At 45.7% G+C, this 21,875-nt stretch overlaps 1 protein-coding gene across 4 annotated transcripts in view; it reads right to left on the bottom strand.

Moving 5' to 3' along the window:
- The window catches only part of COL22A1 (collagen type XXII alpha 1 chain), a 287,830-nt gene that overhangs the window by 162,391 nt on the left and 103,564 nt on the right, over positions 1-21,875 (bottom strand). For all 4 annotated transcript variants that reach the window (XM_085895736.1, XM_085895737.1, XM_085895738.1 and 1 more), the window contains 4 exons: positions 20,739-20,876; positions 19,379-19,441; positions 18,931-18,984; positions 3,259-3,303 (listed from right to left, as the gene is read on the bottom strand). In XM_085895736.1, coding sequence (XP_085751862.1) covers positions 3,259-3,303; positions 18,931-18,984; positions 19,379-19,441; positions 20,739-20,876 — 300 coding nt within the window. The remainder of the gene's footprint in view (positions 1-3,258; positions 3,304-18,930; positions 18,985-19,378; positions 19,442-20,738; positions 20,877-21,875) is intronic.

Below are 21,875 nucleotides of genomic sequence, written 5' to 3'. Positions count from 1 at the left end.
TTGTATTGAGATATCAAACCAGCAAATGTTTCTGCCGAACCCATGATTGTGTTTACTTCTGGATCAGGAGCAGCTTTGTACGGATCAAAAGTCAAAATCGTAATTGTATTGAGGGATTTATGAAACCTCCAACCCACCTTTGGGCACCAGCTGGGACCTCAAAACGTTCCACAGAAGGTTTGACGGAGTTATCGCCAAAACTGAGGGAGTAGTTTGGTGATGGACAGACAGACAGACGCACGGATGGACAGGTACGCCTGCTTTATAATATAAATGCAATAAACTGGTTAGCCCATCCCCCATGGTGTGTGTGTGTGTGTGTGTGTGTGTGTGTGTGTGTGTGTGTGTGTGTGTGTGTGTGTGTGTGTGTGTGTGTGTGTGTGTGTGTGTGTGTGTGTGTGTGTGTGTGTGTCCAGGGAGTAACTTTTTTTTTACCATTTGAGCTTTTGACATCAAATTTTCAACAAGCCTTTATTACGAGAATATGGGAACGACTAATTAATAATAAGATGTCAAAGGGCAAAGCCACAGTGAGTAGAAATAGGCCTTTTCAGTCTGTTCACTGCTGCACTGTGCGAGACAGACGGACAGGGGGGAGGAGGGGGGTTTCACTTCTGTGTTTGTTTATTTATTTATCATTGAGCTTCAGTTTGTCTGACCAGGTCATAACATTTTTACCATTTCAGCATTTGTCATAAAACTTTCAAAAAAACCTTTGTTATGACAATATGGAGAACACAATTGAATAAAATTTACAATCTTTTTAGCTGTTATTTTCGTCAAGTTTAGTTTGATTAATTTTTACAGCCATGTTTTTTCTATGATTTTCAGATGTACATACATACTATATACATACACACATACATACAGAGAATTGCCTTATTTAATATAGTAGGATAATGATGTTTTATAGGTTTGATCTATTTTTGTGTTAGTTTTTATTTTTATTTTTTGCATACATTGTCGAGGCTCGTATGAGAGCTAACACACAGCACACAGCAAGGAGGGGCATGAGACAAGAGGGGCAGGAGACAAGAGGGGCAGGAGAGGGGAGGACAAAACAGTGGTGAACAGAGACATTTGGAGATCTCTTGAAGGGAGAGGGATGGGACGGGGAACACGGTTATACAAGATGGACATTACAGGGACTTTCAGGGAGGAAAGCAGAGAATTTGAAGGAGGTGGCTTTAGGGTGGATTAATGGGGGTAGAAAAGATCAAAGCTTTGGATGGGGGACGATAAGAGGTGGTGGTGAACAGCTGTTTTGAAGGCCTGGAGGGAAGAATGGGATTGAAGAGTTCTGTCGTGAATTTCAAAATAGCAGCCTAAAATTGGTAGAAATTTTGTTGTGTAAACTTCTACTTGCTCAAAGGTATGTGTACTAACATAATATCTCTTCGTGTACCCACACGTTACCTTAATTGGTTGTGAAGATGTGTACAACACGAACTTTCCCTGTAGTATATAATTTTGAGATAGCATAAGTTTGAATATTTTGGGGGTGATATTGAGCACATTTTGGGGTAACTTCAGCAAGTGTTCAATGTTGCACCATAATACATTTTAGGTTGCTTGAACATAAATGGATGATTTGAAACATTTTTTAAAGTATGCTCCAAGGCTATACAATCAAACAATAAACTGAATGAATGTATTTTTTATGTGAAAACAACTTGCTCAGAAAGATGGTTGGAGCGTACAAACGGCCCCTAAGTATGCAAGGTACTCTGAAGACCATCTAATACAAGCTATGAAGGAAGTAAAATCTGGTGATTTCAGCTTAAGCAAAGCGAATAAGAAATATAAAATCTCATTCGGAACATTGTCACACAAATTAATGGGAAACACGATGGCAACCCGGGTCGTCCAACAGCACTTCATGAGCAGGAGGAAGCGGTACTTGTGGATCATGTCAAAGCTGTTTCAGCATGGGGGTTTCCTTTTGACATAACTGTTTTGTTCGTTCATACTTATCTAAAGCTAGCCGAACTGTGCTGTATTTCTCCAAACAATGCAAATGCATTAATTTGTTGTCATAGTCAAAAGGATTAGCGTTTTTTCAAGTGTGGTCAATAAACTTTAAAAAATACATTTTCAATTTGAATATTTCAAAAAATTTAACCCTGGTTACGGGGCAATTTCGAAAGCTACAAAGATTTGTGTACTGTTAATCGTAGCCCAACCCTGTGATAACTTTGAATGCAGTGAAAACAACAGCATATATTTGCTTAAAAATAAATATTCCAGGTTTCAAAGGTGGAAAATAATGGTAATTGTACGGTCCACAAACTGTGCTTGTGATGGATATCTTTTGTAGTGTCATTTTCCATTAAATTGTGAAAATGTGAGAAAAGTGTTAAAAGTAACCCCACTTTATGGTAAATTTGGGATATCACTTTATTGATGATTAAGTTGTACTGTGACAAATTACCAAATGGTTATTTGCAATAGCCTGTTGACTTTTTATGATTTGCATTCCTGAACTATAGAATGTATGTAAAACACTTTAGGATATCATTTCCTTGATGATCCATCATTTGTAATAATTAAATGAAATAAAGGATAATTACTTGTGTATAATTGTGACTCCTTGCTTGGTAAACCTGTCACCCTTGTCTACGTGGAAAATTTCACCTTCTTCCGTCTCATTGTTCTTGTGTTATTGTTAGAAAAAACTTTGACCTCCAACGTGGCACATTGAGTAAATGCAATGGTAGGGTGGAAGAGCTAGAACACAAAACATCCTGATCCATTATGTGTTCTAGCTGTTCCACAAGCATTGACTTCACATTAATAAAAATAGAACTGTACGAAACTTTAATCAGTTCACTCTTCTTTCCCTCACCAATCCTTCCTCCAAGTGCCCCTCTGATGTGTCCCTCCACCTCGCTGTTCCGTTCTGTGTTCCAGCTCTTTCACAAGCCTCGACTTTGTGTTAAAAAATAAAAACAAAACAAAAGAAGAGTTCATTCTCGACCCATAATCACACCAAACGAGACAGTACAATCATGTAACATGGTGAGACATTCCTTTGGAGAAGTCTCCCTTTTAAATACAATGCAGAACAATAATGAAATCACAATTCCATTAGATTGAAATCAGGATATTTTTTTGGCAAAGCCCAAAGTTTTAAAGCATTAATTCACAATTGTCATCGGATTCATACACTGTGATAATAAAGCATATTTACAGGAAGAATTTCCTTGTAAATAAATGAGATTGATGTGAACTGTGAAGAAACAATAATGAATAGATTACCTTCTTTCCTTGAAGACCAGCATGGCCAGGTGGCCCTGGGAGTCCCTAAGCAAGTAACAAAGTCACATGATTATGTGCTAAGTTGCCATTGGAGTCTCAAACACAAATCTCTCTCTCATAAATGACGATTATGGCTTAAATAGTTCGAGAGACCAGGGTGGTCACAAAAACTTCAAAGCAAAAGTAAGATTATCAAAGCAATTTTACAAAAATCAGCTTTAAACAAAATAATATGTAAATACACATACTGACGAGCCAAACACTTCACACAGCCACTGAGCTTGGGGGAAGTGCCATCACTTGCCAGGATACTCTGGAGCGGATGGAGTGGATGCTCTAACCATTACAACACTGAGTCTGGTCTTCTTGATAAATATTGAGTTTAGAAACAAAACATGGGCCATAACCAACTTCACAGACTTTTATTTCACAGTCTAAAGGTCGTGCATACTTTCCGACGTTTGCCGATGCAACGCAACAACATTGTTAGTGACAAATCTTGTACAATCTTGTTTTGCAGTGACTCCTGCACACATGAATCCCACTATGTGATTGTCAATGCCACTACTTTCATAACACAAAATGGCAATGAAGAAGAAATGCAGAGAGCAGATGAGAAGGGTGAAATCCCTGAGTGCTGTTGCTTTGGCACGAGTGCTGGTCTGTTTCCGATGTCATGCCAGGAGTAGGCCATGCCACACTTCATATATCTGTTCAGACAGGATGCTGCAGCTAAAATATTGTTACGGATTCGCGCCCGCCGGCGTGCTGACGGCCACGTAACTCGAATCGCGGCACGTCGCCCACCGGACGGACAATCCAGTCGTGACCCTCTCGGACTAACGCCGGGAACCAGTCACGGGTGGACCTTTCGGTCTCACCGCGATCGAGCCAATCAGCCCCCGCGTGGGATAGGGTTGCTCGCCAAATTCGACCTACTTAAGTACCCACACGGAGGGTAGACCGGGCGATCGCACCTCGCCGCAGGTCGACTTCGGACACGGGCCACTTAAGCGACCCGTTCTGTACTATCGGGATAACCGAGCGGTGTTATCGTCGGCCTCGACGGTTCGATTAATTATCGGGCGTATTCAGCCCACTACCAACCCTTTACGTGAAGCAAGATGAGGATTCAATGAAAGAAATGACGAAGCGAAGCGGGAAACAGTTCAACATAAATCACATTTATTCGCGATGAACGGAAAGCACACATATACAATTCCACCAAAAGCACATAGAAAAGAAGAAGACAAAAAGCAAATGCGACAATGCAGATCGAATACCGACTACCGGGCACACGGCAACACATACAATTTTACTTCACAGACGGCGCCGACAACACGCATTCCCAAAGCAAAAGAAAAGAGAACCACCCTCCAGGATGAGGGGGTAGGCGGGCCTGGGGCCGAGACCGTGTCGGGCCTACCCGTCTGGTGATGAGACGCGGAGCGGCGGTGGTGCCTCAACTCCGCGGGCCTCGCGGACAGTGTCTGGTAGGGGGTGGGAAGGGGGCCCCCTTGGTCGCACTATCTCAGCGCGTGGGGAAACAGGAGGGGGTTGCTGATGCTCGGGGAAAGGAGGATTTTTACTCTGTCTCGGGTCCCGCGACGAGCGTCTCCACCTCGACCAGGCCGCGCCGTCGGCCTCCCTGGTGTGCAGCTCCCGGCACCGACGCGAGCACCCCCTCGTCTGCCTTCGCCGCTGCCGCCTCTCCACAGCTCCGTCCTCTTCGCTCCGACTCCAACTCCGAACTCTTCCTCCTGCGAACTTCCCAACTGCACTCAACTACAACGCACACGACGACGACTTTTCTGACGAACGCAGCCGCTTATATAAGCCCCGTGGCTTCGCCTTTGACCCCCTGCCTTCGACCTTTCACCTCGCTCCCCATTGGCCCGAGAAAAAGTGGGCGTGAATGCTTTTTGATCCATGAATTTGCATATAGCGACCGCCCTCCAACGCCCTGGAGGCGGGGCCAAATCACCCCTTGCTCACCGATTGGACGGAACAAAAGTGGGCGTGAGTCGTTTTTGATCCGTTTTTGGAGCGGAAAGTCCGTGGTTTTGTACACGCTGTTCGGCGCGCGCCCTGCACGAGTCCAATACCGGTACCCACAAGCGGCGCAAGAACGGTGGCGATGCGACGGTTGCGAGGTGTGACGGCAAAGGTCGTGGCTGCCGTGGTGAAGCGGCGCCGCGGTGGGTGGTTGATGTTGTGATGACTGTTGAGACACGGTTGGCGGTGGTAACAATGGCGGTTGGTCCAAAATAAAGATAGCAAAAGAAAAACGGCTATCCTGAAGAGTCGCAGCACGCATGAATGACATTTATTCCCTCTAGACAACGGGTTTGGGCCTAACTACACATATACTTACCGAGATATCTCACCTAAGGGACCTGAATGGTGGTTTGCGAATTTGGTCAACCACAACACTACCCCCTCCCCTTTTTACAGACTCGTCCCGAGTCGTCAAATTTTCGTGTACCATCATGTGTAGTTTTCCCCTAGTACATTTTACCTACGGATCCCTGAGTGCGACATTCATGGTATTCGTGTCCCCAAAATAAATAACCTGAGGGCTGCGTAACTACCTAAACAAACTCACTCACACGGACGACTTAAATAAAATTGCCGGCGCTAGGACAGACATGCCGGGGCGCACTCATATTTACAGTACATCTTAACCTTAACTTACAAATTTTACACTAAACCATGGCCCAGGATCAATGAACTCTGCAAAAGAAAAGCAGTTAACAGGGAGCCAGGCTGCTCGCATGCAGTCTCTGGCTCAAAACAATGCAGGTGACAGGGAACGTGGCTGGCTGCTCACACGCAGTCCAAGGCCTTCCCTTTTGAACTGAACGCAGTGAACCACAATGGTGCATGGGCTGCACAACGCAGTCTCCGTGCCAGTTCAAGTGGCACACGCAATGAGCACAACGAATGGATGGATGAACACAAACACGGTGCACGGGCCGCCACTGCAGGCCCGTGTTGTAGCTGCCAACAGGGCAGTTCTCGCAGCTTGCAAACTGTTGCCTTGCGGATCCTGGCGCCCATGGAAATGAACAGGGGGGGCAAAGCAAAAATTGAACGGGGCTGGTGAACAGGGGCAGTGGGCATGGCATGGCAAAGGCAGCAGGCAAACACAGCCCGCAGAAGAAGGCCGCTGCAGGCAAACACAGCCGGCAGATGAACTGGCCGGCACAGGCCTTGAAGAAAAAACAGCCAGCCGGCAGATGAAGTGGGCCGGCACAGGCCTTGAAGCAAAACAGCCAGCAGATGAACTGGCCGGCACAGGCCTTGCAGCACAGCAGCTGCAGACGATCCAGCCGGCACAGGCCCCGCAGCACAGCAGCTGCAGATGAAGTTGGCCGGCCTTTGCCTTGCAGCAACGCAGCCAACAGATGAAGCTGGCCAGCCTTTGCCGTTCAGTGGAGGTTGGTGGAAGGAGTGCGGTGGTGCTGGCCACTTGGAAGGCGGGCTCGGACCTACCTACCTGTCTCCCTCCCACCTATCGCCTTTGCCTGTCACTGTACATACCCACTCCCTTAATTTGTCAAACCCCAATTTAGCCCCAACTTTTTTTTTATTTTTATTTTTTTTATTTATTTTTTACTTCCCCCTATAAATCGTCCCCTAACCCCCTTTATCGTCCTTGTTCGGCTCACCTATCCTGTCACCTAGCCTACTCCCAACCCCTACGTTCCCTTCCCGGAGGGGAACAAGGGAGAGCTAACGTCCTGTGCCGAGGCCCAACGAAGCCTCAGAATGGCCTCCCCAGAGTTCGGCGATCTATAACCAAAGTGGGTCCAGCGGCCCACAACGACAGAGAGGGGATGGATGGTGCGGAGGGGTACATCTCCTAATCTACCCTAACCATTTAACTGTTAAACTACCCCGGGGCTTTCAACAAGCGCCTCTCGTTTAAACTATTGGTTCTAACAACCCAGATTCCCGTCGCCTGTGTTGGTGTCCTTACAATTTCGGGCCTCGCCCCCCAATTTTCTCTCCGTGCCCTCACACGGTCTCCTGGCTGGGACACGTGGCTCCCTTTGGCAGGCACGACCCTCTGCCGAATCTCCCGCTATGGCACCCCCGGGCACTACACTGCCTCCGAGCCTACCAGCTCCCTAACACCGGGGAGTGCCCCCCATGGCACCTCCCCTGAAACGCACACGTGGCAGGCTGGCTTCCCGGGCCCCTTTCCGAGGGTCACCCATGCCCACAACACTGCCCACGCGGCTAATGGCGCCCCGGGCCCCCGCACCAAGCAGGCGCACCGGTGCCCACTACGCTATCCCGGCCCCCCATGGGCCCTTGGCCTACCACGGCCGACTAGCCTGGTGCCCGGGGTACCCACTCAGCGATACTCACCTTTCGCAGCCACGCTCCCAAGCCCGTCAACAGGGCTCCTGCACCCCTCCAAACGGGTTTCGAGCCTACACTCCCACCAACAGCAAAACGACCTCCATTTTTCAATTTAACTAACCCCCTAACTCACTTTACACTGACCCCGGGGTCCCTTGGGCGGGAGTCACTCCTCCCCCCCAATCACTCATCGCACCATGCATTCCCCATTCGCTCCACTCACACAGACCCGCTGGCCTCACTCACTCAACAAGTACTCACCTCACAACTCACCAACTCTTCAACACACACACACCGCTGAACTCTGCCATCCTCCTAACTACATCCCCTAACTAACTCATGCTCCCACGTCGTCCCTTAAACTAGTAGCACGTTCCTTTTAACACTACGTAGCTAAACTACGTCAACTCTACACACTCAAAGTCTGTCTCTGTCTCCAAAATAATCCCATTTTATTTCCCAACCTAAAGCTCACTAAATCCCTCTACCGAATCCATTCCACGGACTCCATGAGGACTTACCCCTGCCCCATGGAGTCGGTCTAGCTAAGCTAACCCTTCCCCCTAACTAGTTTCCATCCTGTGCCCCGCTCAAGGGAGTCTTCCACCCCTTGCCCAGGAATCCTGTGCACCCGAAAGTGAGGCTTGCTTTTTTTTTTTTTTACATGCGCAGGACCAGCGCGGCAACTCAGAGCTCGCGCACTTTTCACCTGCCCGTGACGTCATACAGCTGCACGTGTTCCTCGTCCCTCCTTGGACGGTGCCATCCGGCAGGGATACCCCTCCTGCCTGATTCCATCCCCACGTGCAGCCATGGCGTCACCGTGCGCATAAAAAAAAACACAAGCCCCACGTCTCGAGGGGTTCCCCACGCGAACACATGTGCTTTGCCCGTTGGAGCTTAACACACACGATCGCGTGGAGAACCCGTCCGGTCCAAATCCATTATCCTGCCTAAACTTTGTCCGTCCGCGGGATCGGCAAATCCACCGCGTGCGTTTCCGGACCGGGACTTCACTCTCGCAAGCGAGCACGTGGCGGTCTCGTGCGTTGCACAGCACGGACCGCGTGCTCACTGCTGGGTGAACCCGGCACGGTCCCCGAAACAACTACAGCCGCTACTCGGCTTTCTTTCCTCTGTCGTCGTCGTCGTCGCCTCCATTCCACACACGCACTCCCGCATGTTACGACGCTCACAGTCCATTCCATCACATTCACCCCGGGAGACGCGGCTGCGTGCTCCCGCATGCCCACCGACATCTCCCTCACATACCGCTCTCTCACACACACGGTCTCCCTTACATTCGGCCGTTCACTCACGCGTGCCTCACTACTCACACAAACCATACTACTTACACACGCGGGGGAACTCACCCGCGGTGCCTCATCCACACTCCGTGCCTCACTCACACACGCGGGGGCACTCACCCGCGGTGCCTCACTCATACTGGCCGTTTCATCCACACACACGGCCTCACTCACACACGGTGCCTCATCCACACACCGTGCCTCACTCACACACGCGGGGGCACTCACCCGCGGTTCCTCATCCACACACGGCGTGCTGGGAAGCACACACTCCGGCACACTCGCCACCACACCACTCACACATGGGGTCGCTTCCACACACGGGGACGCACTCACACCTTGCACCACACACACAGGGACAACCACACTGGGGATTCGTGTCCCCACAAGGGTCTCCGGGGCCTCTATACCCCCCAAGCTCTCCGTGCACCCGTCCACAGCACTCGTCCCCTCAACCTCGCAAAGTACGACCGAACTCACCTGGTCGTGACTCGCCTCAAGGGGGCATACTCCCTCCCCTCGTTCCTGGAGGAGGCCATCCAGCTGCTCGCACTGGGCCTCCACCCAGTCAGCCAGCTCCCCCTCATGGTCCTCCACTACCTCTGTGTGTGTGTGTGTGTGTGTGTGCGTCACTAACCTTGTCCAATTCACCCTCTATCTCCCGTGTCTCTATACATTTTATTCTTTATGTCGTCTCCTCTTGTCTATTGGTCTCTGCTTCTTTCTGGCGTCTTTCCCTTATCTTTATGTAGGTCAACCTTGCTTTCTCCTTAAGTCGCTCCCGTCCTTCCCTGTTTTTCACTCCTTGCTCTTTCACGATCTCCGCGTACCTCATCCTTGCTCTCCGTATTAATTGTTCTTTTCTCTCCCTCGCAATTACTTTCACCTCGTCTCTTGTCTCCCGAATTACTTTTTCCTTACCCGCCTCCACCGCGGGCCTGTCAGCCGCTGCGCCCCCTTCCAGCTCGTTTGCTCCCACACGTGGAGTCGCCATTCCCAGCTCCCTGGTCACGGCCTTCATGCCCGCCTGCAGGCATCGGCCCATGTTCTGCGTCTCCCCCCGGAGCTTTTTCGTTTCTTCCTTCATGTTTGTTTCCATTTTAGTTTTCATGCGTTTTATTTCGTTTGTGAATGTATCCATTTTTTCGTTCATGCCTTTCATTTCGTTTTTCACTTCGTTTGTCATTGCCGCCAGCATGGCGCATAGCTGGGCCATGTCGGGTGCGCTTGGGTGAGCCGTTTCGGCAGGGGTTGGGGAAGGGTTTTGGTGGAGAGGGGGAGGGGAGGTGTCATACACCGCGGCCGCTGCCGCACCCATTTCGGGCTCTGGGTTCAGTTGGGCGAGTTCGTTTTCCTGTACAACCAACATTTCCTGCACGGGGATTCCATCCTGGACCATGGATTCTACACATTCTACATCCATTTCTAATACCCCCGGCTCCCGCTCGCCTTGAGACGCCATCTTGCTTCTCGTGAAGGGTTAATTTAACTCGCTCGTAATTTGGAGGGAATCGGGGGTCGCTCCTCTCACCCCTGGACCGATTCCCGTGAATTTAGCTGGAGACAGGAGAGCCCGTTTTCCTGTTCTCCGATACCAGTGCCGCGAGGAGGGCGATGGATTTGTATCGCACGACCTGACACCAGTGTTACGGATTCGCGCCCGCCGGCGTGCTGACGGCCACGTAACTCGAATCGCGGCACGTCGCCCACCGGACGGACAATCCAGTCGTGACCCTCTCGGACTAACGCCGGGAACCAGTCACGGGTGGTCCTTTCGGTCTCACCGCGATCGAGCCAATCAGCCCCCGCGTGGGTTAGGGTTGCTCGCCAAATTCGACCTACCTAAGTACCCACACGGAGGGTAGACCGGGCGATCGCACCTCGCCGCAGGTCGACTTCGGACACGGGCCACTTAAGCGACCCGTTCCGTACTATCGGGATAACCGAGCGGTGTTATCGTCGGCCTCGACGGTTCGATTAATTATCGGGCGTATTCAGCCCACTACCAACCCTTTACGTGAAGCAAGATGAGGATTCAATGAAAGAAATGACGAAGCGAAGCGGGAAACAGTTCAACATAAAGCACATTTATTCGCGATGAACGGAAAGCACACATATACAATTCCACCAAAAGCACATAGAAAAGAAGACAAAAAGCAAATGCGACAATGCAGATCTAATACCGACTACCGGGCACACGGCAACACATACAATTTTACTTCACAGACGGCGCCGACAACACGCATTCCCAAAGCAAAAGAAAAGAGAACCACCCTCCAGGATGAGGGGGTAGGCGGGCCTGGGGCCGAGACCGTGTCGGGCCTACCCGTCTGGTGATGAGACGCGGAGCGGCGGTGGTGCCTCAACTCCGCGGGCCTCGCGGACAGTGTCTGGTAGGGGGTGGGAAGGGGGCCCCCTTGGTCGCACTATCTTAGCGCGGGGGGAAACAGGAGGGGGTTGCTGATGCTCGGGGAAAGGAGGATTTTTACTCTGTCTCGGGTCCCGCGACGAGCGTCTCCACCTCGACCAGGTCGCGCCGTCGGCCTCCCTGGTGTGCAGCTCCCGGCACCGACGCGAGCACCCCCTCGTCTGCCTTCGCCACCGCCGCCTCTCCACAGCTCCGTCCTCTTCGCTCCGACTCCAACTCCGAACTCTTCCTCCTGCGAACTTCCCAACTGCACTCAACTCCAACGCACACGACGACAACTTTTCTGACGAACGCAGCCGCTTATATAAGCCCCGTGGCTTCGCCTTTGACCCCCTGCCTTCGACCTTTCACCTCGCTCCCCATTGGCCCGAGAAAAAGTGGGCGTGAATGCTTTTTGATCCATGAATTTGCATATAGCGACCGCCCTCCAACGCCCTGGAGGCGGGGCCAAATCGCGCCTTGCTCACCGATTGGACGGAACAAAAGTGGGCGTGAGTCGTTTTTGATCCGTTTTTGGAGCGGAAAGTCCGTGGTTTTGTACACGCTGTTCGGCGCGCGCCCTGCACGAGTCCAACACCAGTACCCACAAGCGGCGCAAGAACGGTGGCGATGCGACGGTTGCGAGGTGTGACGGCAAAGGTCGTGGCTGCCGTGGTGAAGCGGCGCCGCGGTGGGTGGTTGATGTTGTGATGACTGTTGAGACGCGGTTGGCGGTGGTAACAATGGCGGCTGGTCCAAAATAAAGATAGCAAAAGAAAAACGGCTATCCTGAAGTCGCAGCACGCATGAATGACATTTATTCCCTCTAGACAAGGGGTTTGGGCCTAACTATACATATACTTACCGAGATATCTCACCTAAGGGACCTGAATGGTGGTTTGCGAATTTGGTCAACCACAACACTATATTCCATGTCAAATGGAAAACATTCAAAGGATGTCCCATACCTTTCCGTGCCCCTGACATCATACTGAAATCTGCAATTTGGTGTCTGTCTGTCTCTGCATGTCAGTGGCAAATGCATTTGGTCATTAATTATCCAATCTCAACCAAACTTGTGAGGGGCAACTAATTGTGTTGCAAGATAAAGGTTGCAGCTACTTTTGGATACTTTAACATCGTTATTATTCCACTTAACCTGCTTTTCTACAAACCTCACCCCCAAATTATGTAATAGTCTTGTCTCGTTAAATATCAGGGGAAAATCTTTTCCCCGATTTACCGCATGACATTTTTTTTCCTTGAGTTGGAGTGTTCCATTTGCACTGTGTTCAACACCACTCACAATTTGATGTATTTTGCCAGTAAAGTGAGACTCTCACTACCACCACCAACACCACCACCACACTCGGGGGGGGGGGGACATCCCCAAAAAATTGTGTAACATGATAGGTCGTGTGTGGGCCCTTGTTGCATCAGGGCCCATGCAGTTGCACGAGTTGCATGTCCCTAACACGGCTTCTGTGTCGTGCATCCTCTCGCAGCTAAGTCATTCTGTGAATGACTCTGTTTATACAGTATGTTTCTTTTCCAACATTAATCCCCCCAAATATGGAAAACCTTAATTCCTTGATCTTGTTATGTCAAACTTTTCATAAAACTTGGCCTGCTCCTCCAAAGCTCCACTTTGCTCTTCTGACCATACGTTCGTAGTAAACGTGGTCATCTCAGATGGCAGTTATTATCGAACCCCAAAGATGCAAACATATACTGTATGTGACTTTGGTAAAGCTGAGCGGTCTGGCCTAATCTGCTCTCTCCAGTCAAAACTAGTCCATCATATGAGATTCTAACATTAACTGCTCCTGGAATTTATTCTACAATGGACTAATTTTGCTTCTTCACAAGTTCATCCCATCACACATTTTACTTTTCTGTCCATTATGATGACCCTAGTTTCCCAATTTAGGTGGTCAGGACATTGCAAGAAAACAGATTAAATTCTTCTCCTCGGAGACAAACCCTACTGAAATTAAACTACATTCCCACAGCACAGCTCGGACATTCCCACAGCACATTGTGTAACTGCCTTGCAAAGAGACAGTGCCCAACATTAGGCACATCTGTAATCCAATTTATCCAACCTCTCACCATCCTCCAATGGCTGGTGAAAGCTGCTCAGGTCTGTCTCTGGTACACATTCCCCTTCCATTCCTCCCTCCTAAAGGCTGGAGTTATGTTGCAGACTGCGATGGAACAGGCAGAATTCCTGACCTTTGTCTTCAGTCAAAAGGTCAAGGTCCAAAATCCATTTCTTCCTTTACACACCCTTTCTCACATTACCGAATGTTTTCTTCAGCTTTAGGACTTCTCCCCCACCATATTGGGAAGTTTTATACTCAGCTTGAGACGTCTCCTGCAAACAGTCCTGTCAGCACACATGCTCAGTTTCTCAGGATCTGTGCTTCATTCCTACATACTCTCTCTCTCTCTCTCTCCTTTATCTTTCAGAGGTCCTTCATAGATGGGAGACATCCTGTATTTTCTAAAGTTGCAAACATTAGTTATACAAAAGAAAGGATCCAAAAATGATCCCCTCAACTACAGATTTATCAGTCTTCTCCCTATCATAAGCAAAGTAACGAGTCCATAACTGGGGGCCAATCTCAGGCACTAGCTCTTATCTAAGTCCCTTGTCCCTGGCAACCAGTTTGTCCTATGACCTGGCTATCTACCTTACATAGCTTACTATTTCTGACACAGCAGTGGAGAGATTCTCTGAACCACAAGAAAGAGGTTAGGACCATCTCTGTGTACATCCCTTAACCCTTTGCCACCATCTTGCATCCAGTATTGTTTAAATTTTTTTTTTCCTTTTGCATTCAGGGTTCCCTGCTGAAGTGGTTGGCTGGTTTCCTTTACAAGTGGAAACAATTAGTGGCCTTTGATTGTATCCTTTCCCCTGATCTTTCCATTAAAGTCTGCGTTCCACAAGGCAGCATTTAAGGACCAATGTTATTCTTGATTGACATCAATGATCTTTCAAATTATCTTGGAAAACATCCCTAGTCCTTTCATTTTGTCAAACTCCATCTTGTGCAGAACAGTGCATCAGTCTTGTGAAATGCTGATCAGTGCTGAATCCTTTTCATCAGACAATACAAGATAAACCACAGGTGAGTTGCTTGGAAAATGATGTTAATGAATGCTGGAAAGTCACATGTACGCACACTGCAGTCTATCCACAAGGATCGGCAATCATTGTGCAACAATCCATTCAATTTGGACAATCCAATCTACTTCCCTGGACAGCCAGCAAAAGAGGTGGAATCATTGGAACTCCTTGGCCTCACTCCTGCCATAATGTTTTGTGGGGGGAACATAGGTCTCCAAACTGGCATCAAAGACGAGATGTCATCTGGGTTTTATCTCTTGGGTTAAGGCATTCCTGAACCACACTGAGCTTATCACAGTGTACAAAGCTTTCATAATGAACTCCACAGATAATGGCTTCCCACTGTGGGCAGGTTCTCCGACTTCCCACCTTGCTCCTCTTGAAGCCGCAGAAAACAATACGTCCACACCATTCCAATCACAAGTTCACAGGGGGAGAACATGTAATGACCCACTCTCCCACCAATGGCAAGTTGATTGGCTCTGTTTTATACAAGCTTACATCTAGCCTTGCTTATATTGCCATTTGCCACCTATGCCTTCCCTGGGCGATCCAAGGTCACAGTTGTTACTCAGGAAGCTCTTGCTCGCTTCTTATTTTGTACGCATCACATACTGCAACTGAGGGTTTGCATCATATTTTTACTGGGGGCGTGTTATGACAATGATGCAGGTTAGATGATGAATTTCGAATTTGGTCATGGTGCCGGTGATAGCTTTCCTCCTCTTTGTGAATGACAATGTGGGATGTTTAACATCCACCAACTAATGCTTGCAGATGTGACTCCCAGTGTGATGTACATCCTGACACACATTGATGCCTCACCCTACATGTGAAAAACCAGGATGATAATTAATTTAGAGTTGGGCTGGGATTAAAACCGAGGCTCGACAGTTCAAAGGCACATTTGCATACCTCTAGGCCATCCTGCCAACCCCCCTCCTGCTCAGCCTCCCCAAGTCCAACCTGATTTCCCAGGTTTTCCTTCCCCAAGGAAATCCCCAAGATTTCCCTGATTTCCAACCTGATGCATTTGTCCTCTTATCTCAATTTTGGAATTGTATACTACTGTCCGTTGTTTCGTCCTTCTCATTTTAGTCTTCCAAATGTGCATGTCATGATGTTGTTGTTGTTGATGATTTGATGTTTTTTTTTTTTTTTTGTATACCTTGGTCGAGGCTCGTATGAGAGCTAACACACAACTCACAGCAAGGAGGCATGAGACAAGAGGGGCGGGAGTGGAAGGGACAAAACAGTGGGGAACAGACACATTAGGTGAACTGTGGAAGGGAGAGGGATGGGGATGGGACGGGGAACATGGCGAAGAGAAGATGGACATTTCAGGGACTTTCAGGAAGGAAAGCAGGAGAAATGAAGGAAGTGGGCTTGGGTGGATTATCGGGGGTAGAAAAGATCGAGGATTTGGATGGGGGAAGATAAGAGGTGGTGGTGAACAGTTGTTTTGAAAGCCTGGAGGGAAGAATGGGAAAGAATAGAGTGAGGAAGTTTATTCCAAAGGCGGGAAAGAAGAGGAATGAAAGAGTGAAGATGAGCAGTGATTCGTGATTTTGGTAGTTTTACCAGAAGGGGGTTGTTGGCGGACCTTGAGCGCCCTGTGGAAATGTGGTGGGCACAAATCGTAGAGAGAGCAGGGGGCGGGAAGGCTGGAGAGGAGTCGGTAGAAGACAGAAAGACCACCGACCAACCTGTGGTGATTGAGTGAGAGGCCCAAAGACTCAGCTTCATTGCGGGAGATGCCGATGATCTTAAATGCCCTGGTTTCGACAGCGTGAAGCCGAGAAAGGTGGGAGGCAGAAGCACCAGCCCAGAGGGGAGAGCAGTACTCCATCAGGCTACGGACAAAAGCTTTGTAAGTGGTCAGGAGCTCAAGAGGGCCGAGGAAGGACTTTGCACGACGGAGGATTCCCAGTCGGCGACTGGCTTTTGAGGCGAGGTTGGAAATGTGACTTTCCCAGGAAAGGTCATGGCAGATAGTGAGACCTAGAAGCTTGAAAGAAAAGACTTCTTCCAGAGGATTGTTGAGAAAGTGGATGGGGGGGTTTTGTAAATGGTCCTTTCGAAGAGACATAGTGAGAGTGTGAGATTTGTCTGGATTGAAAGACATGTTCCACGTGTTGGACCAGTTTGTGATTTTATCCAGATCTGCAGTGAGCGAAGAAGCTGCTGCTTGCCGGTCTGTTGATCATGTTGTTGATCATGTCCTTCACATATGCACAGCCATGTTCCTAGCATAATTCTTTCCCATCCTTTGCTTTCCAGGCCAATGTTACTCAATTTTAAGTTATTCCTCCTTCCCTCCTCATTTATGTAATCCCCTCCTCCCTGCACCCCACATTTGATAATCTGTAAACCTACTGCCCTTTGTCCTTTAGCTCCTCCATTTGCTGAAACCCTTGTATCAAAAAAAAAAAAAGAGACAATGCGTGAAACAACATGGTAGTTTTTTTTGTCTGCACTGTTGAGGCTCGTATGAGAGCTAACATATAGATATGCACAACAAGGGGAGCAGGAGACAAGAGGGGTGGGAGAGGTAAGGAAAAAAAAAACAGTGGGGAACAGAGACATGAGGAGATCTGTTCCTGTTTACACAGGGTAAAGAAGATGGACACTTCAAGGACTGTCAGGTCCTTACACGACAGGGACTTTCATATGATATTGATATAAATGTGATGGTGTTTTGAATATTGATAGAAATGTGACGTATTTTTTGATGTTGACATAAATATGATGTATACTTTGATGCTGATACAAATATGATGTATTTTTTGATGTTGGCATAAATATGATGTATTTTTTCATGTTGGTATAAATATGATGTATTTTTTGACATTGATATAAATTTGATGAAGTAAATGCCTTCGAACACACAGAACACTTTTAGAATTTCACATCCAAATGTGTTTTCTGATGTTGATATAAATGTGATGTATTTTTTGATGTTGATATAAATATAATGTATTTTTTGATGTTGATAAAAATGTGATGTATTTTTTGATGTTGATATAAATTTGATGAAGAAGTAAATGCCTTTGAACAAACATAACATTGTTGGACTTCACACCCAAATGTATTTTTTGATATTGATATAAATATGATGTGTTTTGATGTTGATATAAATGTGATGTATTTTTTGATGTTGATATAAATATGATGTGTGTTGTGATTTTGATATAAATATGTGTGTTTTGATGTTGATATAAATGTGATGTATTTTTTGATGTTGATATAAATGTGATGTATTTTTTGATGTTGATATAAATATAATGTATTTTTTAATGTTGACATAAATGTGATGTATTTTGATGTTGATATAAATGTGATGTGTTTTATAAATGCCATAATAATTTACACATCACATTTACATCACATCCAAGCTGATATAAATTAACTAAATATAAACTTTGCTTTGATGTTGATATAAATGTGATGTATTTTGATGTTGATACATTCATGATGTATTTTTTGATTTTGATATAAAGATGTATTTTTTGATTTTGATATAAATGTGATGTATTTTGATGTTGATATAAATGTGATGTGTGTTTTGTTGTTGATATAAAGATGTATTTTTTGATTTTGATATACATGTGATGCATTTTTAGATGTTGATATAATTTTTTTTTTGATTTTGATATAAATGTAATGTATTTTGATGTTGACATAAATGTGATGTGTGTTGTGATGTTGATATAAATATGATGTGTGTTTTGATGTTGATATAAATGTGATGTGTGTTTTGATGTTGATATAAATGTGATGTGTGTTGTGACGTTGATATCAACGTGATGTGGCTTTTCATGTTAGTATAAATGTGATGTGTTTTTTGATGTTGATATAAATATGATGTGTGTTTTGATGTTGATATAAATGTGATGCGTGTTTTGATGTTAATATAAATGTGATGTGTGTTTTGATGTTAATATAATTGCGATGTGTTGTGATGTTGATATAAATATGATGTATTTTTTGATGTTGATATAAATGTGGTGTGTATTTTGATGTTGATATCAATATGATGTATTTTTTGATGTTGATATAAATGTGATGTGTGTTTTGATGTTGATATCAATATGATGTATTTTTTGATGCCGATATTTTACAGTGATCTAAGCTTATACATACTGTATATTACATGTAACACAAGGATCTGTAGATATCAACTGCATTTTTACAACATGCATTACAACAAGGATACTCTTAGACAATAGACAAGCATACAACATAACGTTTGAACTTTTGTTCCCTGCATCATCAAGCAGTGTTTATATAAGATAACTTATTGGCTAACAATGTTCAACATAGTTTAAATGTAATTATAACAAGACTTTTTGACCATCTCATCATCATGAGAGCTTGTCATTCACCTTTATTTTAAAGTGTGAGTGTGAGTTGCATATACCGTATTGCAATGTCACTGAGCGAGTCTTTACCGTATCACCCTTTGTTCCTTGTCGACCAACAAAACCATTTTCTCCAGGAAATCCCTGAAACAAAGGCCTGCACAGTGAGCTATCACTTTTCAAACAAGCTTACTTTTCAAAGCGAGCCATCACAAGCAAGCCACCTGATAAATTTCCAACCAAAAATAAGTAACTTGTGGAAAGACTAACTGCCAAAATACTCGCGGAGAATCCAAAAGGAAGGGAATATGATTTGAGACACATCTTGTTCAGCAGTTTTATAGTCAATTTTAGGGTGAAGTAGGGCACCACTTTATCCAGATTTACATGATATCTACACCAGATGATCCATTTCACTGCATTAAAAAGCTCATGAAATTCGTCAAGGAATCTGTTGAAACACGTACGAGTGACAAGACTGCCAATTCTGCCCATTGTAATTTGAGTGTCTGGTGGATGTCTGTCTGTGTTTACTCACCGTGTCTCCTTTATCACCCTTTCGCCCTGGAGGCCCTCTCAATCCCGGTACACCCTGTTCACCCTGTACAAGGGAAAGGTCACAATTCCCTCCCACTGTCTGGAGTCCATGTAAAAGGAATCCTGTATATCCACCTTGCCTTCCTTTCATCTCGCTCTGTATAATCCACACTAGCTTTTGTGCATTTGGCAGATCAAACCTGATCAAGATGCTTGCCCACTACAACTTAATGAACATTCTGAACTGTTTGGGTTGCTAAACAATATTCAGATGAAGCATCATTTGGTAAGGTAAAAATATGGATTCAGTAGTTTCTACATGTAACTAATATAACGATTTGCGCATTTTGGCGTGATCGACCTCCAGTGGAACAGATCCATCGGCACCAATTTCTTCAATGATCATTATTTTTCAAAATACTTACTTAAAGTGTGTTTCACAGATGCAAAGTCAAACAAACAAAGAAAAGCCAATGCTCCCAACTTCACAAAGGTCTGAGTGTATTTATAATACTCTACCTCAAGAAAATGACCACTACTATATGATTCCAACAGAACTGTAGTATTTATCCTTGATTAAGTATATTGTGAGTGTGGTGGCCAAGTGAAAAGGGCACCAGACTGGCAATTTATTTGTGCATTCACTTCAGACCAAAGTTTAGATTCTAAGCTTCCATAAACTCTTATTATTCCCAGAAGATTAACATGTGATTCGATTGGTGTTAAAACGTCAAGCTGGCTCACTATTGATCTTCATGAGATGAAATATTCTACCTGCCATGCTTACATGTGATGCCATTCCACACTCTGTGGTTGAACCCTAGGTGCCATCTATATATTACAAAATGCAATTTTGTAGAATTTTATACACCTTCCTCCCCCCTCCGTAACCCCATCAAAGCTGCCACTCTGGACCAAAGATTCCCCTTCCCAGTAGGTTTGCAACACTGATAGAGACAACATCCCAGCCCTCCCCCTCCCCTCCCCCAAGAATTCAAGTTTATGGGTATTCACCATGGTTATTTGATACTTTTGGAGGGTCTATGTAACATAGGCTTAAACACCCACCGATCTCCAAGTAATACATCATATTCACTGATCCAACCATGGTGAATTACATCATATATGGAGACTTCTAATGGCCTCAGAACAATTTGAATTTGAGTTTGGAATAAAAATATTTCCTTTGAAAAGGTAGATTTGACTACTTGACCGAAACTAAGTAAACAAATAATGCTATTAAAACTTCTTATTCAAAAGTAAGCAATGGAACACCGAGAGGTATTGTATAATACTAATGTCAATCCTATTGCATCTCTTATACAGTATAAGCCATTTAAGGAATATGAAGGTCATTTTACCTTGACACCTTGTGATCCTGGCTCACAAGAACAGGATAAGGTGGTCTTGTTCTTCTCTGCAGGAAGTGGTGGATTCGTGGCCACAGATGGCAGGCCAGGTGAAGGTCTCACAGGAAGCAATGTGATTTCTGGGCCACACTAAAAAAACAACAAACAATTTTGATGCAATTTCCAACTATTAAATGTTACAGCGAACCCCCTCCCTCTGCCCCCCTTGCTCCCCCAGACATTAAATCATCATTTGAGATTCTTATTCAAGAATCTGGACATGTAGGCTGTTCCAGGATACTGCTCACCGTACTCCAAATATATGAAAAAAATATGGCAGATTATGTAAATACATTGTGCCATACCTCCATATTTCATTACTCCTCTGAATGATTTTAGCAGAATAATGGACGGAAATACCTGTACCTTTTGTATTCAGCCTTTGTCGACCTTGGTCTTCAAATAACAACATTATTATTGCAATACTGTACTGTATATCATTTTGTAATTTAAAGCGTTTTGGCATAGTATCTCACACACATGCTGCAAAAGTGAGTTCAGTAGTCACAATATTAGTCTGGGATCCAAGGTCCAAAAAGGGCCTTAAAAATGAAGTTACCTGTCACGGAAAGATATACTTTGCAGGCCACTTTTTTGCAAGTTCAGATCCTTAGGGAACAGAATCCAGAGGCCTGCTCTGCCCGAGGAATTGCAAAATTGGAAAAAAAAAATTGCATTTTTTTCCCACTACTACCCTCAAATCAAAATTTGCCTCTCGTGAAAAAATGAAAAATGCAGAATGATAAAGTTAGGGTAATATTAATGGAAATAGTACGAAACTTGGCACATTAATGGAACATAACATCCTGAAAATTGCCACTATACTTTTGACATAAAACTTCCAAGATGGCCACCATTTTTTTCAAGATGGCCACCATTTTTTTTCCAAGATAGGACAATATGTTTGACCATGGATATCAATCTTCCATTATACGTTGAGTATTATTCAAATTGTTTCATTGCTTTGTGTTTGTTATAAAACCATTGCATGGTTTACATGATTAGGGAGTGCAATACAATGTATCGGGGCTTGTTTCTAGTGTCAAATCTGTTATCCTCCCAATGTTGACCCGAACGATTTAGCACATA

The sequence above is a fragment of the Eptatretus burgeri genome, chromosome 9 (genome assembly GCF_056783735.1).
Source record: "Eptatretus burgeri isolate ZD-2024b chromosome 9, Ebu_testis_v1, whole genome shotgun sequence".
NCBI lineage: Eukaryota > Metazoa > Chordata > Myxini > Myxiniformes > Myxinidae > Eptatretus > Eptatretus burgeri.
The sequence above is the reverse complement of the archived record's forward strand: the minus strand, read 5'-3'. Positions and strand labels throughout refer to the sequence as shown.